This window comes from Ammospiza caudacuta, chromosome 5 (assembly GCF_027887145.1).
Source record: "Ammospiza caudacuta isolate bAmmCau1 chromosome 5, bAmmCau1.pri, whole genome shotgun sequence".
In the NCBI taxonomy this organism is placed as follows: Eukaryota; Metazoa; Chordata; class Aves; order Passeriformes; family Passerellidae; genus Ammospiza; species Ammospiza caudacuta.
Genome location: NC_080597.1, coordinates 73,949,896 through 73,973,311, shown reverse-complemented (window position 1 = coordinate 73,973,311; position 23,416 = coordinate 73,949,896). Strand labels below are relative to the sequence as shown.

Genomic DNA, 23,416 nt, shown 5'->3' with positions numbered 1-23,416 from the left:
TCCAAACCCGCTCACTGTGATTGGCCATTAATTAGAAACAACCAACATGGGCCAATCACAGATCCACCTGTTGCATTCCACGGCAGTGGATAATCATTGTTTACATTTTGTTCCTGAGGCCTCTTTCCCCCTTTCTCAAGAGGAAAAATCCTAAGGAAAGGATTTTTCATAACAGATGTCTGTGACATGCCAGCAACAGGGACTTCTGCACCAAAACCCAGGGTTAACCCCAAAGTGTATCCCTGGATTGTTTCACCTTCCTGCATCCCACTCTCAGAGAGGACAATTGGCCCTTTCTGCCTCCACAGGGAATGTCCTGCAGCTGAGGAACTGCAATGCCCCTCTCCCTGTCAATGTATCTTTGTGTTTTTCTTCCTGGCAGGCAAGAACGGCGTAACCAGGGAAAACTCCTTCGCAATCCTGCACAAGAAGCATTTTGTTCAATACTGACACAGGCCTGTCATGGGAGGCAGTTTGAATGTGGAGTTCTGGACAATAAAGGTCTGTCTCCAGTCCATGGTCCAGTCTCTTCCTCCTGAGCATCCCAGATCCTTTGCTGGTCACTTGAACATTGCTGACTCCCTACATGGCCTTAAAAAATGTTGCTTTGCTGTTTCCCAGGCTGAAAAACAACAATCTTTTAGAGCAAATGTTTGTTCCTATTGTCTTTTCTGAAAAAGGTTTTCCACTTAATATTGAGTGAAACACTTAGCTCCACATCCATCCAGGACACTTAAGCACTGAATTTTTGCTCAGTAGATAATAAAACTCTCTTCAAGGATGTGATCAGTTGGGGTAACTCACTTGTCTAGTAAACATGGTGAGGATAAATACATGAAAAACTAATCTGAAGATCAAAAGCTGATCTGATTTCTCAGGAGCTGGAGTTCCATGGGTCCACAGGGCAGAGTAGATGCTGAGTCTTTGCAATCTCACTGCAGCACTGAGGATGTGAATAAATGCCAGTGTGAAAATTTAAGGAGGCAAGTTCTAATCAGCACCAAGCATTGTTACTTGAAGCCCAGTGCAGAATGGATTACAGCTGGAGCGGTGAACAATTCTGTACAGTAAATAAGGCAAAGGGAAAAGCTCAAGGGCTGTCCCACAGTGTTACACTGAAATAACCCCAAATAACCCCACTGGAAACAACGGGGCTGCATGGGCACACAGCCAGACTGACACAGCAATGTCTGAAGGCCACATTCTTCCCTTAGCTCATTTCTTCATTCTTCTTCATTCTTCTCTTGTGCTTAGCTCATTTTAAGTGCAATCAGATCCCATAACATGCCCATCAGACAGTGAAACTCCCACCCTGCCAACGTGATGAAACATTTCCATGGAGATAGCAGCACAAAGGTCAGCACCAAGGGGAAAATGCCCCATGCCCTCCATGCAGAGCTTGACATCTCTCCCTCTGCCCATCCTCAGAAGATGGAGTTCATCCCAGGGCACAGGAACTGTTCCAATAACTGGATACTGTCATTTTCTGTCACAAAGATCAGCCCCAGCACAATGCTGGGAAGAGCTGGCACACTCAAAAGCTGCCCACAACACATCCCCTCAATTCCAGCAATCAACTGCTGTGTTACAGAGCAGGAATTGAGCTGAGGCATGGCTCAGCATGCTCTTCATACTGATGACAACCATCCATCCTTCATCTGCAGCCACTCTCACAGAGTGGGTGTCCCAGCACACAGAAGCCTGACAGGTTTGGAGCTTTGTAGCCCCCACTCAGAACATCCCATCCATGGGTGTCACAGACATCTTTTAGGAAAAATCCTTTCCTTAGGATTTTTCCTCCTGAGAAGCTGGGAGGCCTCAGGAACAAAATGTAAACAATGGTTATCTGCTGCTGTGGAATGCAACAGGTGCATCTGTGATTGAACTACTCACAGAGCTGTTTCTAGTTAATGGCCAATCACAGTCCCCTGGCTCAGACTCTCTGTCCAAGAGACAGAAGCTTTTGTTATCATTTTCTTTCCTATTCTAGTCTTAGCTAGCCTTCTGATGAAACCTTTTCTTCTATTCTTTTAGTATAGTTTTAATGTAATATATATCACAAAATAATAAATCAAGCCTTCTGAAACATGGAGTCAGATCCTCATCTCTTCCCTCATCCAAGAACCCTGTGAACACCATCACACATGGGTGTGACCTGCTGGGAGAGATGTGCTGTTCCTCCCCTGGGGCCTCCCCATTTCATTTCTTTTCACAGGATGTGCAGTAGGGACCTTACAAGAGGATGCTATTGATAGGACAAAAGGGAGTGGCTTTAAGCTAAAAGAGGACAGATTTAGGTTGGATATTGGGGAGAAATTCTCTGTGAGGGTGGTGAAGCCTGGCACGGGGTGCCCAGAGAAGCTGTGGCTGCCCCTGGAAGTGTCCAAGGCCAGGTTGGACAGGGCTTGGAGCAACCTGATCTAGTGGAAGATGTCCCTGCCCATGGCAGGTGGTTGGAACTGGATGTTCTTTAAGGTTCTTTCCAATTCACACCATTCTGGGATTCTCTGATGTCCAGTGAGTGAGGGATGGTGGCAGTGGTTTGTTGGTTGAAGCAAAGACCCAGCACTTTTGCTCAGGATTAGCTTTAAGCAATGCAAGAGCACTAAATGGTTCCTTTAAAAAAGCAAAGTTGCCAGTTTTCCCACTAAGAGTGGCCACAGGGCCCTCATAGCCCTCCAACACCTGCCCCCCTCCAATTTTCACCATTTCCAAACCCCGTCAGCATCTCCAGCTGCAGGATCCCCACTCCCTTCTGAACATTTCTGCCTCCAGCTTTTCCCCTACCCACTTCCATCCCAAGCCGCTGCCTCAGGCACCAAATACTTCACCCAAAACTCTGCAGATGTTTTGGAGATTATGCCACAGCATCAGGGGTAACTATCCAAGCAAAACCTCCCCCCTCATGACACAGCCTCACATCCCTCACTCCTAAGGGACCTCAAATGACATCATGTGGAACCTCAGAGCTGCCTGTGAGCACTGTCTGATGAGAGCAACACAGCCTGGAGGGGCTGACTCCAGCAGGATTCCACCAGAGGTGCCACAAGCACTTCTGAGCTCCAGCTGCTCTCCAGAGCCAGAAACAACCGGTCCCAGTTGAGCAACGTGTGGGACACACCCTGCTTTGGGGGCAAGGGGTATTTGCCTGGAAACAGCAGTGTTGTTGCTGCAAACAGTGCTAATCTAATAACCTCAGTCCTGACAAAGGTCTGCTGGTGTCTTTTAGGCTTGGGGGACCTTTGTGCAGCCATAAGCCAGACAGGGGTTTGCCAGCTAAAGAGGCAAGACTCTGCAAAGAGACAAGCACAGGCAAGGAAAATAACCTGCCTAAATGCACATAACAGACCCATGATGAAAACACAGGCAGAAGCCAGGTCTGGCTTCCAGGTGTTGCTCCAGCAGCTGGAAAAAACCCCTTTAATTCCAGCTTGGAAAGGACTACTAAGGAAAGATCTTTCACTTCACTGACTTTCATGCATTTGCCAGAGCCTTGAGGATACCAAGAGGCTTCAAAGGCTCTGCCCAGCCCCAGCTGGGGCCTCCACCCTCTCTCCTGCCCATTTAAGCACCAGCCTGGGCCCTCATCCCAGTCCCGGACCAAGAGCTGTGCTGTCTGCAGCTCTGCTCCATAAACCTCAATGACCCCAATCCTTGGAAAGACTTCCCAGCTGGATTTAGCCACTTCCATTTCACTGCAGCCCTGTCTGGGGGTCACTGGGCTGTGTCTGGCACCTGTTTCCAGTCCATCCTTTGATGAACTCAGTGATGGTCCCATTGAAACATCTGGGAGAGCTCTCAGCATCTTCATGAGTTTTCAGTTCAAGCCCCAACACCATTCCCATGCAAGCTCTGCCCTCACCTTTGCCTCCTATTTTCTCCAAACTCAATTAAAGGACTTGCACTTTATAGGTGGCCTGGGACCTTCCTGGGAAATTTTGTCTCTGCTTTTACTGCCTCAGAATGAAGCAAAATTGGCTTCAAAGCAGATGCTCTGTGTCCTGGATACTTGAGAGCATCTTGCTCTGAAGGCTGTTTCTCTGTATGACCCCATCATTATTTAGTAGTTTTAGGGTTAGGCAGACTATTTTGCTTTGTGACAAGTACTTGCATTTCTCTTGGAAGAGAAATTTTATTATTTTAGTACTTTTAGACTATTTTGTAGACAGTTTAGTACTTTTAGACTATTATTTTAGTACTTTTAGACTATTTTGTAGACATTTTAGTACTTTTAGTACTTTTAGACTATCTTGTTAGACATTTTAGTACATTTAGACTATTTTGCTTTGTGACAAGTACTTGCATTTCTCTTGGAAGAGAAATTTTATTTTCTTTGAGCAAATAAAGTCTACATAGGTCTGATGTGTTATTTACTGTGGTATTTCCTATATCCCAAATTCACCCCTCCAGAGAGGACTGAGATGACACTGCTGTGTTGTGCTCCTGAGCAGGAGGCAGCTGCATGGGGCTCTTGGTGCTGCAGGCAGCTCTTCTGTGCTCTCTGGGCTTGTTTCTTTCCAGCAGAAATGGAAAACCTGACAAAACTTTCCTTGTCACAGTAGCTTTTAATGCTCTGCAGGCTGTAATTAGAATTAGCATTTTTTCCAAAGCTCCCTGGTGATTTAAGGTTGTTCTCCTGGGCAGCAGCTGTTACTTGGACTAACAGACATCAGGCTCACAGCCAGTTCTGCACCAACCAGCAGCAATCAGAGGAGTTTGCAAGGAGAACATTAAGTGCTCAGGTGCTTTCTGCTCCTTCACCACCCTGAAACTCCTCAGGGTGTTGATGCTCAGAGGGTGAGGTTGGGCACACAGAGCCCTCAGATGGGGCTCCAGCGCTGTGGGTGACTCAAAAATATCAACAGTGCCCCTTGGACAGGCACAGGCAAATGAACTGGAGCCCTTGCAAATGCCCAGCAGGTCCCAGTTTCAGCTGGGTTCCTCCTGGAGCAATTAACCTCAGAGAAAATTACAGTCTGGCACGGCACCACTGACAGGCTGCCAGGCTTGTGGTGAAGCCAAGTGCTGAACTGAGTGTGTGGCATTTATTGCCGGTGGGAAAGGTAAGGTGAAACCAATCTGTGGTTGGAACAACTCTATTTTACAGCTGCAAAATACCTGCAAACTCATCCCCTTGTGGACATATTCACAGCTTGGAACGTTCTTGCTCTCTTTTCTCACCAGGTTCAGTGAAGCTGGGTACAATGATGGTAATCACAAGGTGCTGAACTTATAACTGGTTCTTTTTTCTCCTGGTTATACCAATGTAAAGCTGCTGTATCCCCTTCCACCTAGCCAAAGGCACCATAAAATCAGCAGGGTAGATTGTTCAAAAGCAGTCATTTTGCTTCATTTTTGCAAATTTTTGTCGTTTTTGCAAACCGTTTTGCTTCCCAGTAAACCCTGCAGATAGAAGCTCTTCCCCAGGCCCTCCTGGCTGTTAAAAGCAACTATTCCACACAGAACTTGCTGTCTCTTTGCAAAGGAAGGAACAAAGTTAATGAGGATTTTCCTTGCCAGTGGGACAGCAGTAATGATGTGCAAAGCCTTGAGCACATTAATATTTTTTCCTCATCGTGCTCAAGAATTTTCTATTCATGAACTCCATCTCCCTGCCAGTGCTAAAAGGAGATTGCAGCAAAGGCTCAGATTCTCAGAGGGGTTTGACTGCTGCAACACATCTGAGTCTGCTGGACATCACCAGAGCTCAGAGGCTGTGAAAACAGGAGAAATATCTTCCCCTCAAAGCTGATTCATCTCTTAGTGATGTGAGGGGAATGCTTCAAGGGTCCTGATCACAGAACCAAAGAGCTGTTAAAGCTGGAAAAGACTTCTAAGATCATCAAGTCCAATTATTAACACAGCACCCCTGTGTTCACCACTTAACCACGTCTCCAAGTGCCACATCCACAGGTGTCACAGAATCACAGAATCACAGAATTTTCAAGACTGGAAGAGACCTATAAGATCATCTAGTCCAGCCGATGTTCTAACTGTTCAGCTAGATCATGGCAGCAAGTGCCACATCCAGTCTTTTTTTAAATTCTTCAAGGGATGATGCCTCTACCACCTCACTGGGTAAATTATTCCAGTTTCTGACCACTCTTTCTGTGAAGTATTTCCTTCTTACTTCTAACTTACATCTAGCTTGACGCAACTTGAGACTGTGTCCTCTTGTTCTATCCGTTGTCGCCCGGAGAAAGAGGCCGACCCCCAGCTCACTACAGCCACCCTTCAGGAAGTTGTAGAGAGTGATGAGGTCACCCCTTAGTCTCCTTTTCTCCAGGCTGAACAACCCCAGCTCCCTCAGTCGCTCTTCGTATGGCTTGTGCTCCAAGCCCCTTATTAGTTTCGTTGCTCTCCTCTGGACACGCTCAAGTAACTCAACGTCCCTCCTAAAGTGAGGGGCCCAGAACTGGATACAATACTCCAAGTGAGGCCTCACCAGTGCCGAGTACAGGGGAAGAATGACCTCTCTGTTCCTGCTGGCCACACCATTCCTGATACTGGCCAGGATGGCATTGGCCCTCTTGGCTACCTGGGCACATTGCTGGCTCATATTCAATCGACTGTCAACCAGCACCCCCAGGTCCCTTTCCACCTGGGCACTATCCAGCCACTCCATCCCCAGCTTGTATCGGTACAGGGGATTATTATGGCCGAAGTGCAATACTCGGCACTTGGACTTATTGAAGTTCATCCCATTTGATTCTGTCCATTTGTCCAGCCGTTCCAAGTCTCTCTGGAGAGCCCTACACCCCTCTAGTTGATCTACACTCATACCCAATTTGGGTCACAGACATCTTTTATGAAAAATCCTTTCCTTAGGATTTTTCCTCCTGAGAATCTGGAGGCCTCAGGAACAAAATGTAAACAATGATTATCTGCTGCTGTGGGATGCAACAGGTGCATCTGTGATTGGTCTCATGTGGTTGTTTCTAATTAATGGCCAATCACAGTCAGCTGGCTCAGACGGTCTGAGCCACAAGCTTTTGTTATCATTCTTTCTTTTTCTATTCTTAGCCAGCCTTCTGATGAAATCCTTTCTTTCAGTATAGATATAATATAATATAATATAATATAATATAATATAATATAATATAATATAATATAATATAATATAATATAATATAATATAATATAATATAATATATATCATAAAATAATAAATCAGCCTTCTGAAACATGGAGTCAGATCCTCATCTCTTCCCTCATCCTGGGACCCCTGTGAACACAGTCACAGACATGCTTTTAGAACACCTCCAATGATCTGATTGAAGTTGATTAACCAGTCTCACTCACTCTGTGTGTTTGCAGCTGGACATTTGTTGCTTCAAAGCCTGAGATACAGGAAAAAAGGGATGGCAAAACAGATGAAAATTCATGTTGGAAAAGGAAAACCTTGGGAGAGGAAAATATAAATGACTCACAATTGGGTTGTGGGAACTGCAGGATGAAATCCTGACCCCACCTGAGTCACTTTGCCATTTGCTTTGTGAAGGCAGGTGACTGAAGAGTCCAAAATCTCCTCCAGTTTCTACAGAAAAAGGTGCACAGCTAATGTTTCCCATCCTGGCTTACACAATCCTAGAAACTGTCCTTTGCCACAGTCACTGCAGCTGACCCACAGGAGCACCCTTTACAATTGCTGGCTGTATTTTTAGCTGACCTTGCACGTGACTCAGTGGAGAGAAATGAGGAAAGACAGTCCCATGGGATTCCCCAGCTCTGTACACACCACCAGAGATCACCGCAGCTGTGAGAGTCCAAGAGAAAGGACAAAAAGGAGACATTTCCTCTGCTCAGATGTATCCTGCCACCAGGGAATCTGTTTGTAATTTAATAAGCATCTCAATGACATCAGCAACTGGTAAAAAGGACAATGAGCAGACGTGGCTGTAACTGATCACATTTTCCTAGAGAACCAAGAGAGGTTTCTTTTTCAGCCAGTCCTGGATTTTGGTCTTTTCTTGATTAATCTTTGGGGGGGCTTTATGATTTTGATCTTAACTCCATAAAGTTCTATTTTTTGGAGCAGCTGGAACCAAAGGAAGATAAGTGCTTAGCACTCCTTCATAATGTACCAACTCCAGTGGTTCTCCATAAAAAACATATACTGAGATAACAGACAAAAAGTTGGGTGTGGATTTTTTGGTTGTATTTTTATTTTTGTTGAGGTTGAGATTGAAGGTACTTGAGATAGTATTTCATGTTCAGACTTAGGTGTTTATTATTTTTTATTAGTGTAATAGCTTGACAACTATGAGCTTTGTAGTCTTTTATTAGTAAGGCACAAAATGGCTAACTATGTTTTGTTACAAGGTCTTTTAAGAGTAACCTTTCTAATTAAGAAATGATACTTTATTTTTTTATTTAATAAATGATTCTTCAAAGCTTGTAATGCAGAATTTTCTCCTTAATTAGAAAATACTACTTAAACTCATGAAGAAGGAACAAGAAGGTGAAGAAGAATAATTTGCCTCTGCTCTAAAACGTTCATCTTGGTTTATATTTATTACTATAACTCTAAACTTTAAGTTTTCTACCCTGTGATATTGTACACTTCTAACTAACTATATTCTTGTAATTTTAGGGCTATTAATAAATTTTGGAAGTCTTCTCTACAGCCTCAGGTTAAATGTAGTCCTCTCTTGTGAGTCTGTGCCTTTCAGCACAGAAAGGTTAAAATTCTCAGCATCCAGGGTTCCAACAGTTGGGCACAGCCTCAACAAAGGTTCTGGGCTCAGGAGGAACCTCTCTATAGCTGATTTGCCTGAGATCCATGTTTAGCAGCACAAACTGCCCAGGGTATGAATTTAACCTTTAGGGGTTAATGGCTGTGTGGTGTTTAGTAGGTGTAATGAAAAGAAACTCTGATACTTGGGAGGAGAATAAAAGCTTTCATAGTGCAAGGTTAATCTGCTGGCTACTTGTGCAGCTCACAGAAGCACCAAAGCCCTTTGGAGTTTTAATCTCCCTGGTTCAGCACGTGGTCACTGGGTGTCTGCTTCCAGCCTGCAGGACTGGGGGTGTTTGTGCCAGAACTGTTTATTCTAAGAGGCACAGTGGTTATTTTTCAGCAGGAGGATACTGAAAGCTAGGGGCCAGGCTCTGTCCACAGGGCTTTTTACAGATTCAGAAGCATCTTGATTTGAGATCTCATTCAGGACAGGACTAGGATTGCTTGCTAACAACTCTTTTGATGAGTCATCTTTTTCCCCAGTCACTGGGGAAGATAATTTGGATCCACAGAATCCATATTCCATTTATATTTGATGTCCCCTTCAGCTTGCTATGGTGGCTCACATTAAGGTCTGTGTCATGTAGAAATGTCTGAGATTTGTTCTGAAAGACTCAGATTCCCAAAAAGGAAAAAATGACTTTTCTTTCAGCAGAACCTCTTGAGTTATATTTCACTGAGTGTTTTGCTGTTGTCATTACTGCACAAGATGTTCTACTATCATTACATTGCAAGGGTTCCATATTGCTAGAGTTTCATACCTCCTTGATGTTTCTTGTAGGCAACTCCTCTAGCACGGACTGGTCCTTGTCCTTGCAGTAACCAACTGACTCCAGTTTCCACCAATCCACTCTTTTATAACACTCTTATTATTGGCTACAGGTGTGGCCTGTTAACATCAGGCCTCCTCCTAATCTTTAGTAATTGGTTCAGCTGCAACTCTTTAGGGGATAAGATTACATTCTATACCACCTTCATTTACCCATACTGTATCCCCCTACAATTCCACCTTTTTCTTTCAATTACAGAGTTGCAGCATTTCTAGAAGGACATGTTCACATAAATTAACATTATGACATTTTGCCAAGGTAATTTAAAGGCAGCAGTGTCTTATCTGTGCTGCTAGACTGGATACAGAGTCTGCTGAATGCACTTTGCTGGGAATTCTGCCTAATCTACCCCTTCTCAACCCACTCAGAACAGAACCACCCTGGACAATCCTATGCTCAATTTTGACAGCACTGACATTTACAGAGTGGTGAATCCTTCTACATTCCTCACTCCCATCCCATTTCCACTGACACAACCATTTCTCATTGCAGGCAGATCACCTCACCTCGAGGTGTCTCCAGAGCCACCTCTCACCTCAGACACACCAAACACTTTGCAGAGGAGAAGTGGTGAGAGAGATCTGAGCCAAGCTTTGCCACCCCAGGGCTGAGCAGCCCAGAGAAGACACGAGGAGGAGGAGCTCACCTGCTTCAGCTTGGTGCCCACCATGGAGGCGCTGCTGTCCAGCACGAACACCACGTTCTTGGGCAGGGGAGGGAGGTCTGTGGGGGCGAAGTAGTGCACAAAATATCCATTGAGGATCTGGGGAAGAGCAAGGCAGTCAGGAATCAAAGGTAGGTCGTGGTGCAATGTTTTACACACATCATTATGGGATATCTGGATATTTGGGTGCTTTCAGTAGCTGTGTCTACACTGGAGGGTGTGAATGCTCCTTGGAATCCCTTTTAATTCTGTTCCCAGATACCCTTGGGTTCCCCCCTTAATTCAACTGGATGAGCTAACTGGAGCTCTCCATGGAGAGATCCATGGAGATCTCCTTCCATGGTTGACATCCAAATGCAGTTTGAGTCATCCAAATGATTTTCCTTCCAAATGCAGCAAGGATGTAACACATGTGCCCACAGATCAGAACCACATCATTCCCTTGAAAAACTGGCCTTGTATCCAGATATCTATAACCAGTATACTGAGAAACTGAAAAGCAGACACAAAAAAGAAGCTCAGTGAAGCTGGGATTTAAGTCCATCTTGTGGCTGCTAACTGACTGGTTTTATTTTTGATAGTTCTTACAAGATGGAGGAGTAGCTTTCACTTGGAAATCATTTTCTAGGAATTTGGAGCAGGCAAAACAATTAAACCATCTCAGGTACAGTTAATAAAACATAAAAGATGAATCATGTGTACAGTACCTGAACATCCCCAACACTCAGCTCCCTGCTGACATCATATCTGATTATGAAGTCTCCCAAAATTCCATTTCGGGCAATCCTGGTTTGCTCAACAACACTGGGGTTGAATGTAACCTTAGCTAAGGTTTTGGTGTGCCCAATGACAGTAGAGGGGGGAGGAGACACATCACCTGTTGAGATAAAACCACAATATCACAGGTTTTTCCCATTGCCTTACAGATGTCAAAGCACAGCACAGGTGGTGTGGCCATGGAGCCAAGCCAGCCAGCAGAGTGATTTACTGGGATTGAAGATTCAGTGATAAAAAAAAAGAGAGATTAAAAAAAAAAAAATAACCCATCTCCTCAAACTTTAAACTGAAACCCATCTTACACTGCCCTCAAGGATAAGAATGTTTGTAGGAAATTCCTGTTTTCAGTTCTGTTTGGCCAAACACACAACCTCAGACATGCTGATGCTGTTCATTCCAGCCAGCTCCAGACATCCAGGACGCAGATCCTACACCTGAGATCCCGACAGTCAATGCAGGTATGATTTCTCTGACCTGCTTAAACATTTATTCCAGGATTAGATTAATCACACTATAGATTTTTCCTTATTGATTATTAGGAATTCTTGAGGTGGCATGTTCAGGCATGTGGGTGGGATTGATCTGAGTGACTGATCTTTGGATCTGACACGTGTCTTATGTGTAACGTCTACCTTTCAACAATTCCTCTTAGCTGCCTTTATGTTCAGCAAAAGTTATCATTGTAGTCACTGTAATTTCAGTCTAATTCAGACAAAATCCAGCACTGCCAGTGCAGTCACACAAATTGCATCCCTGAGATGTAACTCATCCTAAACTCTGAAATTCCTTCCTCAATCAACAAAGAGGGATGTGCCTGGCAGAGGGCACCTCTGATAAAGACAATTATTTAGGTCTAAGTCACCCTGCAGGAAACTCTCCTTGTATTGTTATCTGTGCTCATTCTCTAAAAGCTGAGGGATGTGGAAGTTCCCTGTTGCCTCTCTATGTAAACAAATTCCACCTTACCCTCTTTTGGTTTGCCAGCTGTTTCCCTCTTAACTCCATCCTTACATGACATGGATTTGGCCCCTGAACTTCTCCAGATTTTGAGGGATTTCACCTTTTTCCTAACTGGCTTTTGAAAACACAAAATATATATTGTCAGCTGAAGTTGTTCTTGGGGGCTTTAGCTCTCACAGGGATTATTCCAACAATCCTCTGAGGCACAGAAGTTCTATTATGTTTGCTCCTGGGCTGGTTAGAATTGGTAGGAATCAGCTGCTTAATTATACTGTGAGGGGAAATCTCAAATCTTTTCCAAACATGCCCCAAAAAATCTGTGGTATGGCAAGGAAATTAGGGATGGGAGAGGTTCAGTTTCAGTTTTGGTGTACACAATGCAAATATCTACATATAAGTTTATTTTCTAGGCTCCACTATGCAAATGGAGGTCAGGTCAAGAGAGTCAGAGATTAGGGTATGATACATCTGTCCAGACAGACATCTGCTTTAGGGTAATTTTAATTAACAATGAATTAACAATAGTGATCCAAATGACAAGGTGCAGGCAGTCTGGGAAAGCTCCATTCCAGGGGGTCACAAAACTCTGTTTATGTAATGAGCAGAGGCATTTCACCTTTGTAAAGGGCTTTGAGCAGCATTAGGGAAAGGCAATGTGACATCTGTGAGCAACAATGAACACAACCTCATATCCAGACCCCACTGTGATTTACAAAACCAGAAAGATGTGATTATGTCCATTTAACAAGTAGGAAAATGGAAGCATGGAGTGGTTACCTAACTTATCTGACTTCCCACAGGTGGAAGTCCATAGAAATGCCAGGATTGGGGTCCTTGTGGGTTTATGAAATGATTACCAAAATCTGTAACTTTTACTCTGAAGTGCCATGTACAATCTAGGTTCCTCTAGGCAAAGGAATGAGAATAAGATTCATAAATCAATAGCACTCTAGGATGTTACTGTCAGGACGATTTTGCTGTATTTTCACAGCTGTCCTGTGAGTGCATTTGAAAAGACGAGGCACAAGACTGTTCTACTGATATAGGGAAGGGTTTTATCACAGGCCCGATTTTACACAAGCAAATTATAGCTAGAACACCTGGACTTTGAAGCAAACTCCTCAGCAAAAGCCTTGCCCAAGGAGACTGAATCACAGAATCACAGAATCACAGAATCACAGAATTTTTGACAGAGATCACTCAATTTCAGTAAAATCAAGAACTGACTCTGCATCACAGAATCTCTGTGAGAACTCCTATCCATTCATCCTGATGGAAACAGAGAGGGATGTCCCAGCCAATACACTGAAACCACATAAGGACACTAGTTTTGTATCTTAGAGGGAGCTCATAAAATGATTATCCAGAGCTTTGATATTTTTTCTAAAATCCATGTACAGTTCAGATTTCTCCTGGCAAAGAAAAGTTATAAATCAACATTGCTGTAAGATTGTACCTCAGTCTTTATTTTTATCTGTTTTTATTTTTATAGCTGCCCTTTGATCTGATGAATCAACTGACACAATATGTTTTTAATACAAAATGTATCAGATTTGCTTGTATCTGCCTTCTTGAATTTTCCATCTGTCTTCTATTGCTTCCAGAAATCCCATTTAACTGCCAGTGTGGGAAAAGCCTAAAATACATAGAAATGGCTTTAAAGTCCATTTGTAATTTCTGATCTGGAGGTTTCACATTACTTCTCCTCAACTGCTAAAGGGAAGGCCTGCTGAGGGTTAGGCTGCCAGGGTCAGTGAGAATCAGTCAGAAGCTCCCTCCTTATTCCTTCTGCACATCCATATCCATTTAACATTTCTCTGGACCATTGGAAATCAGCTGATTTAGGCAGCAACCCCCTGCCTCAGTTTCCCCACCTGTTAAATGAGCATAATCACACGAAACCCATTTTTTAAAACAATGTGGAGTCTAAGTGGATCACATTGCCTCCCTCTACTGCTCCTCAGAACACTCTCTGGAGGTGATAAATGTCATCATTTCTAACCCAGGCAGTGCTTTAGGGATCTCTGCAGAGGAAGTTTCCAAGGCTGTCTCACACAGCCATTTTAAGTGACAAGGATTGCTGAGGAATCTCTCCCATCCTCTTCATCTCCATCCCAGGGGCAGAAGTTAAGAGCCAAAAACTGTTCTGATAGAAAGGGTCCAAGAGAACTTTTTTTTCTCTGGAATAACAAAAATCAGGTCTGGAAGGTAACTTATCTAATTCATCCCATGTTCTCAGACTGAATCCCTTCCTACTTAGTTTTTTGATACAATCAGGAAACACTCCAGACCTCCAGTAATGGAAACTCAGTGCCTGCACTTGCCAGTCCTTCCCAGAGCTTCACTTTTTTCACTCTTGAACATTTTCAATGGCCAAATTACATTTTTCCTTGTGGATTATAAACCCATGACTTCTTGTTTTTTCACTTATTGACACAGAAGCCACAGTATCCTTTTCCTTCTTGCAGCAGCTTTTTATATTCTAAAACACAGTTCCTATGTCTTTCCCCAGGTTTCTTTTTTAGGCAGCACTTGATATCTGGATCACAATTAGTCTCCTTTGTTTATTGGCCTTGTTCTTTTTAAACAAGTGGCAGAGAGAGAAAAATCTGTGAGATATTTCAGAGTCCAGAGCATGGATGAGCTCCAAATGCTTGGGCTGGTTTGTGCTCACACTGAGAGAGCTAGTAGAGCCTTCAGACAAACTTTCCACTAAATTCAGCTGAAGAAGTAAACAGAGCAGGAAAAAGCATTTTCCAGATGAAACTTTCATCCTCACAGGAGGAACAGTTAAACCTAAATTATTTTGGAGTCCGGCAGATTCAGGCTTAGAGACCAAATGCAAAGTTTGTCCTCTGCTAACATGTGGAAACTTCCAGACAGCTGTTATAAGAAATAAAAAGCTTTCTGAGACCTTTGACTTCAGAAAGAAACACTCATCCTCGAGCAGCCTAGAGTCTTCTGCCCAAGCCCATGGCTAGTTCTCACACAGCTACACTGCAGGAACAAAATTAGGGCAACATCCAGGGCATCATTCAGAAAGTGGCTCCATTGTGAGGTCACCAGAGAAGGTCAGGATCACTGGCCTCAATGCCTCCTGTTTTGGGGTTTGTATGGGACAGACAACACCTGCACATGCCAAAATATCATTTTCCAAAACTCCCATGCCTAATGCCTTCCTTTGGGAAAAATACAACTCCCAGATGGAGCCATGTGCGCAGGAGTTACTGCACCAGGAAATATCCTAGAAAGATCTGTCATCACATTGTCTGCTCCCTGTTCAGAGAGGATGGACACAGGACTTCCTGAGAGACAAGAAAAGGACACATCCATAAGTGAGGCTGGGAGAGACACTGGGATGCTCAAACACTCAGGGGAAGCTGCCCATGGGCAAAGCACCCACCCAGGTGCCAGGGGCAGCTCAGCCCAGCTCAGGCTGCAGCTGGTGTGGGACCAGATAAGGAAAGAGGTGAATCCTGGGAGGTGGGAACTTTGTCCTTATCAAGTGAACTCAGCTGTGATGGGCCATGATGGGACATAACTGACAACAGCACTAATTTATCAGGCAGCTGTATCTTGTGAGAAGGTGTAAAAGACTCCCCGAGTGTCCCATGATCCACAATATTCCATCACTCAGGCGTCCTTGATCCACAGCATTTCAACAGCCATTACAAGCTCCCCACCCCTGGGCATTCCCACCTGAACCTGAGTGAATATAAACCCAATAGATTGTGCATTCTGTGGGTTTCCCTATAGGATTTTCCTCACCACATGATGGATCTAGCCTGTAATCAGCACTTTGACCAATGGACAGTGAAATTGCAACAGCCAAGTCTCATCACAAGTCTTTCAGGTGGTGAGATCTTTCTACTCTTACACATTTTCTTAAGTGATATATTTATGGTTTTATATTGTTATATTACTGTAGATAATATGTATATATACTGTAGATAATATTATTTTGTAGATAATAAGAATCAAAGCCAATTGTAATTATGTTCTTATTGTAGGCAAAAAGAACCAAGACAATTTGGTTCTTATTGTCTAGAATAATACTGTCTACAATATTACAATTGTCTACAATTACAATTGTAATATTGTAGACAATATCATTCTAGACAATAAGAACCAAAACATATCTGTTTTCCTGTGCAACCAGGTTGTTCTAAAATAAATAAAACAAACCTAAATATGTGTATTTATAAACACTGATGAATCAGTGTTGTTTCCAGAACTTGGGTTGCCCTCACCTTTTGGGATGGGTTGTAACAATCTGATGGCACAATACATTTTTCTTCCACTATTCTCGAGATAATTTATTAATACTTATCAAAATCTCATATTTTATAATTAACTGTGAGATAGTTTAGACATAAGAAATAGAGGAAGAGAGCTTTAATGACATATTCAACTTCAAACCAGTCAGGCAGTACAATTTTCCAGTGTTCCAATGTCCAACCAAGTGGTACTGAAGGGTTTTAAGCCGTGGGAATCCAAGAGAGAGCAGATACTTTTTTCTGGTTTGCATTTGAGCTCTAATCCTGAATCTGCCAGAATCCAAAATAATTTAGGTTTAACTCTTGTGAGGATGACAGTTTCATCTGGGAAATGCTTTTTCCTGCTCTGTTTACTTTTTCTGGAGGTCTCACTGAATGTGCACCCACTTTTTGGGTGTCATATGAGCAAGAAGGCTTCACAGGGAGCAAATAATGGCTCTAATGGTTCGGTTTTGGATCCATCTTGAGAGGTGACAGTCAGCTGGAATATAGTGAACAACCACATGGGATGATTCCAGACAGAAAGGGTGTGAAATTGAATTCTGAACACAGATAAAACACTAAGAATCTGAGCTTCAGTTGCATTACCCCTCCTGCAATGGAACACGTATTTTATATACATTTTACTGGCTAGGGAGGATTACAGAATCCAACAGCTCAGGCCCATTTTTATATGAGCTCTTTGAAATCTGAAGCATGATGCCAAGAATGTCAGTGCTCCCAGATTGCCATTTGCATAGTGACTTACACGAGTTTTCCCTGTATGTCATTTACGTATAGGAATTTCCATCCTGTGCTGGACCAGCAGTGTGTCTGCTCTGCTCAGTCTGTCTCTACCCTTGATCAATGCCAGATGTCCTGCAGGAAACCACATGCCAACAATTCCCTGATAGGTGAAAAAGGCTTCCTGCCTCTCCTGATGAGGAGCAGAGCACATTTATCACTTGGCACATGGATGCAGGACAGTGAGACTAATGAGGCTTGACCTGAAGAGAGCCCAAGTCACTGAGAGCCTTGGTTTCACGTGATTTGGATTAAATCAGTAGGATCCCACTGAGCAATCAGTTTAACTCCATTTCACATGCATTAGGATCTTTCAGTGCAGCTCCACTGATTTTGCTGGCATTGAGTCACTTGGAGTATTGAGGGTCAAGTCCCAAAAGACTCTGCATCCTCCTGCCATACTTTTTTTTGGTGTTTTTTGCCAACATGCAGCAATCACAGCATCCTGAGCTGTTGGTTTACACCAGAAAGAGTTATATTTACACTGTCTGAACAGTGAGCAAGGATGGTTAGGGGTAAGAGCTGATGCTCAGATAGCACTTAGCGTTTGGCAAAATATGGATTTTCCTCTTGGAATTTCCCATGTTCTGAAGTGCAGGATTTCCTATCTTCCTTGGCATGGATGGATGGAAAAAACAATTCACTTAAAATAAACAGTTCCCAGGAGATGCAGAGGCCGGGGAAGAGCCTGCTCCAGTGCTGAGCACAAGGCCTAAAGGCTTAGTTCAAAGCTCTTCAAGACAATAGCAAAGAAGAACAAAAACTATTGAGATGAATGGGATCAGCCCTGTATTCATTAAGCTTCAAAGTCCTCACAGGCTGAGGCACAGATACCACACAGACACAGCCATACAGAGAAAATAGATCCAGCACTGCCAGGCCCCACAAATAACCATGAGAACCATAGGTCATAAAATCTCTCCTTACCTGTGGGGTCCCAGCTGTGGGTTTCTCTGGATTGAAGGCCCTTGAGATGGCAGTTCATGTTCACACTCTGTTTATTATTTATGAGTAAAACAGTCTCACTACTGTGAGTTCAGCAGCTTTTCATTAGAAGGCACAAAATGGCCAACAATCTCTTGTTCCAAGGTCTTTTAAGACTAAACTGTTCAATTAAGAACTGACACCTAGATTATTCTCTCTTTTAACCCAATAATTGATCGCAAAAAGCTGCAATGGGGACTTTCCTGCCCAATTACAAAATGCCACCCAAACCCATGGAGAAGGAGGGAAAAGAAGCATGAAGAAGAAACCCAGGACAACACCCTGTGCCCTCCATCTTGCTTCCATCCACAACGTACTAAAAATCCCAAAACCTAAATAGTTCTATAGCAGCTACACTACTCTCTATCTTCTATTTCACACTTTTGTGGATTCCAGTCTATCTTGAAGCCTGGGAAACTTTCTCCATGGATGAGGGTCAAAGTCAGAGCTGCCCTGCGGGTCAGGGCACCCCAGAGCAGACAGAGGAATATTCCCTGTGCCCTGGGTTTGTTTCCACACTCACCTTCAGCTTTCCCATTGCCTTTCTGCCTGCTGTTCCTGAGGGGAGGCACCTCCAGGGACACAATTCCTGAGTTCTCCAGGATGTTCACCTCCACCCTCAGCCTCCCCACCAGCTGCTGGGGCCGGATGCTGACGGTGTACTCGTATTTCCCCAGCCTCCTCTGCAGCAGCTCCTCGTAATGCAGCGTGAACCTGGCCTGCATCTTGCGGGGGATGAAGACAGAGGCCTTGAATGTCTCATAGCCATTCTCCCTGGAAGGAAAATCCAAAGAGAGCTTCACATCCCATACACATCACACAATTGCCCCCTTCACCTCCCCCCTGATAGTTTTGCCTGACCTTGTTCCCTGTAAATAATCAACTGAACACTCCATTGAATCTTGTTGAACACCTGTTGCATTTACCATTGAACTTTGCTGATTTATGTAAAATAGAAATAGAATACATTAATACTATAAATAAAATATTATTATTTATAATAAAGATTATAAACTTAAATAAATATAAAAATATCATTATCTGCCAATTTTTATTTATTTATAATATTATTATAAATAAATATAAATAAAATAGTAATATTTAAAATTATCATAAATAAATGAAATATAAATATTATAATTATTTACTCATTTTTTATTTATTTATAATTTTATTATTATAAATAAAATATTACTTTTTATGAATAAGATATTAATAAAGTATATTCTTGCTTCCCTCTTGAGGGAAGTGGATGACTCTGCTCATGACAGCACCCCAAGTTTCCTTTCTGTTATTCAGGAAGTAACAAGAATTCTTTCCCCCAGTAGTATATCCTGGAGCATCTTGGAATTTAAAAAGTTGTGTGACAGGGTTAGAGAAGGCCACACACAATTTTTCATGGCTTGGAGTATAGGAATGACACCGAGCAGTGCAGATAACATTCAGTTTAGCTGCTCCTTCCTATAAATCCATGGATAAGCATGCCAAGGCAGCCAAGATGAAGATGGCAGGAGAGGGCATCACCTCCCACAGCACAGCCAAATTCACAACACTCACCTTCCTTCTGTGGGGCTTGGAGGTTTCTTGTGCCTTTCTTTGTCATCCGTGCTGTTTTTCTTTTCTTTCCCCGTGACCTCTCCATAGTAAGTCTTGTTGCCAATGCTCCTGGAGAGATCAGAGGTGTCAGCATGGTCACCCTGCACCCAAGTACAGTGACAGGTGGACATTTGCTGCACGTGCATTCACAGACTTGGATGTCAGATCTCAGAGTGCTGCTGGTGTCACTCTCCTGAGTCCACCCAAGCCTCTGGGACAAAACCCAACTCAGAAGTTCCCTGGCTGGAAATATCAGCCCAGTACAAAAGCAAAAGTCTCTTATTCTTCCTATTGACTCTAAATGGAAGTATTTCTTAAAGAGTGGGTCCCCTATCCCCTTTGGTCAAGTCTGAAGCTGTGGCCCCAGTATCTATCTGTAGAAGGGATCTGAGCGTGATCAAACCAAATATGTTTGAGACCAAGAGTTTAATTTCTTGGTCATTTCACTATGAGATTTCTCTCTATTTGATTAATCATTCACACCTCCAGCAGCCATTGAACCTATCTGCTGGCTGGAGTTGACTTCTGCTGTTGACATGAAATAACAAGAAAATTCTTAGGCATTACATTCAGTCAGGTGAGATAAATATATCTGCCAGTGTTGCTGAAACTTTGTCTGGAAAGGTTTTTAAGGTCTTCAAGAGAGTTTTCTCATTCAAATCAGAGAGTGGAGGAAAAGGAAGTGGTTAAAAGACACTCAGAGGGGAAGTAGAATAGTTTAGAATAGTTTCCCTCCCTGTTTACACCGAGGATTTAGTATCATGGCATCCATAGACCTGGTCTGTGCATTACTTACTTCTCGGGACTTCTGCTGGTCACAGTGACTCTGAGATATGTACAAGTCTCTTTTTCCCAGCCCAGCACTCAAAGAAGGAGTCAGGATTCTTTTGTTCTCGTTCTCAAGGTTGTTTATTATTTCTTATCTATAACATTCTTTCTCCAATCCTCCACAGGTCTGTCTGGCAGGTCGGGTTGTGGCATACTGGTTTTTATACTAAAAACTACCTTATTTACCATAACTTCCCAATACCTATCACCTATGTTAGACAGTGAGTTTCTGCCTTAAACCAATCCTAAAGTGCCAACATCACCCAGAACATGGAGGCTAGGAAGGAGAAAGAAGAAGGATGGGGCATGCCCAAATTCCTCCATCTTGGGACCCCGAGCCCCCATTCTAAAAACCTCAAAAATCTATTTTTCACCCCGTGACAAATTAACTATTACTCTACTTAAACTTTCATGGCTTGCAGATCCTCACATAAGGTTGGTAATTTTTTCCATGGGTCATAATCAAAGTCACAGGGGTCTTGGGCTCTGTGCCAGGGTCTCTGAGCCCTTTAGCAGGGTCCCGAGCCATCCAGGGCAGCCAGAGGGATTTCCTGGGTCCTGACACTTACTTACATGGTAAAGTTGGAGATGAAAGCTGCAGCTGGGATCTGCATCTCAAACACAGCTTCCCGTGCCTCGGAGCCACTGTTGACCATGGTGCAGGACACGGTGGTGAAGGCGTAGCGGGAGATGATCGTGGACCTCACGTGGAACTCGGACATCCGAGGCCTGGTTTCCTGTGGGAATCAGAAAGGTCACCCCTAAACAGGCAGCAAACTCACCCCTTCAGTGTTTCAATGGGTTTAAGATTTAGTGTGGACTACAAGCTCCCATGCAATGGGTATTAGATCTCCTGACAGCAACAGGCAAGGTGGGCTTGTCCTCAAAGTTTCAGGTGAGCTGCAAACAGTAAATGAGGAATGTGGTACTCCCTTTGTTCATTCACAGAGGCCACAGACATTGTCCAGTGCTTGGGAAAGGTCTGAGAGCTGTGCTTATGCCAGCCTTTAAGTTGTGAAACACCCTGACAAAATCCATCTGTATCCCGAACTGAAGCCTTCAACTCTGACTGTGTGAGAGGATCAGCATTATTCCCTTGTGGCCTGGGAAGAGAAGCCCAAAATATGTCCCCATGGGGTCCAGAACTGTGTCAGACCTTGCTCTGTGCACTGTGCACAAGAGCAGATGGAAGACTTCTTGAAAGACTGACATTTATTGAAGAAGCACCTTCAAATTCATCCAGTCAGATCCCTGAGTTATGTAAACAGAGAAACTGCTGTCAATGGAGTCAACTGAGTCCTCCTCTGCTGAGAATCCATCCTGGAATTCTGCGCCAATGGATGAAGAGACTTAATAAAAAACATTGACACTGTGACATCTCAAGCAAAATATTTTAAGCTTTTTAAGCCCACACTGGACTCCTTCCAGCAGAGAAGCAGCAGAGACAGCAGTGAATGACACACGATGTAGCAATGGAAGCTGAAAGCCAATTTCTGCTTCTTGGGAATGTGTTTTCGTGCACAAGTCCTGAGTTGGAGCATTTCTCCAGACTAATGTGTTTTTTGACAGCAACATCTCCATGGAGCTCAAATGTTTTCTTCCTGGAATACTTCAGTATACTTAACTGTAAGCAGCCCTTGAAAAAGGAAAATCTGTGCATTGACTTACACAATCAAAGACCAAGCCCTCAAAAGCAGAAGGGAGATAAAGGGTAAAATGCACTTTAAATACAGAGCAACCCCACTGAGCCAAATACAGTGAGACTCTTCCTATTGAGGTTGGTGAAAGCTCACAGTCACGTAAGAGTTGTGAGGACAGGAACAGGCTCTTCAGCTGCATGTCCAGGCTTTCTTTCAGAACAAAAATAATTTTGGCAAACAGCTGAAGAAAGGGAGCAAGTGTTTGTCTGAGTATGAAACAAGAACATTTCTGCAGTAGCTGATGGCATCAGGAGTAACTGAGCATCCAACTAACCAAGCTGCTGGGCTTGTGGATTCCAGGCAAATGGAAGAACGAGGATCCACTGCAGGATCTAACAAGATCTGCCAACAGACTTGGCCTAAAGCCCTGCCTGCCTACACTTGCAAGGCTTGGAAAGGCTGATCATGTGTCTCAGATGAACCTAGTCATGATAAATATCTTTAATTTTAGGCAGATCAGAGCAATGGATCTGTGGATATAGGCAAGAACACCCCTGCACAGATCTAATGCCCCACCCTTAGACCACTGCTTAATTAATGCTGTTAATTAGAACTAGATCCTGCTGTTCTCAGGGCCTTCTCTGATACATGGGCATGGCTTCCCAGTCTCATTATCCTGAAGGTGGAGAAGATGGGGAGTTTTGATTGAAACAGGGTTGTAGGAATGTTTTCAGATATAATGAAATTCATTCAGATTCATTCAGTCTTCCATACCACTAATTGCCCGTGGCATAGCAAGGTACACAGAGGATTTAATAACACAAGTTATAGAAAGAATTGGAAACTACAGCAAATTCTTTGGTGTCAGACCTTCTGCATTCACCCCCATGTGCTGCAGCTCATAAAAATCTGTAGGTTTATATGTAGCTGACAGATGATCAGCAAAAGAGGATCAAGCCCTTTGCCTTTCACTTGAGATACAAGTGGCTCTGCAGTGACCTGTCTGACACTGAGAATGCACTGATGGATTCACAGGAGCTCAGGAAGTCTTTCAAATGTGACAGAGAGCATGAACTTGCCTTTGTTGTGACAACAACAGGAGAATGGTTGTGTTGGGTGAGAAAAAAACCAGCTTCAACCCTGTAGCCTGTCACTGGCAGAGACCAACAGCACATGCTTAGAGGAAAGTGTAAAATCAGTGTACAGTCCAACCTGCACTGATACTACCCTGAAATATTCTCTCAGTTTTCAGTAATTTGTGGCTGAAGGAACTCTGGGGTCAAGGGTGGTATTTTCGTGGTATATTTCTATTCTCTGCATTTCTCTTCTATTACTTT

At 43.4% G+C, this 23,416-nt stretch overlaps 1 protein-coding gene across 1 annotated transcript in view; it reads right to left on the bottom strand.

Annotated features, from left to right (window-relative positions):
- The window catches only part of ITIH5 (inter-alpha-trypsin inhibitor heavy chain 5), a 48,361-nt gene that overhangs the window by 18,428 nt on the left and 6,517 nt on the right, over positions 1–23,416 (bottom strand). The window contains exons 3-7 of the mRNA XM_058804854.1: positions 21,013–21,176; positions 19,573–19,680; positions 18,539–18,789; positions 10,942–11,111; positions 10,217–10,333 (exon numbers count right to left, since the gene is read on the bottom strand). Coding sequence (XP_058660837.1) covers positions 10,217–10,333; positions 10,942–11,111; positions 18,539–18,789; positions 19,573–19,680; positions 21,013–21,176 — 810 coding nt within the window. The remainder of the gene's footprint in view (positions 1–10,216; positions 10,334–10,941; positions 11,112–18,538; positions 18,790–19,572; positions 19,681–21,012; positions 21,177–23,416) is intronic.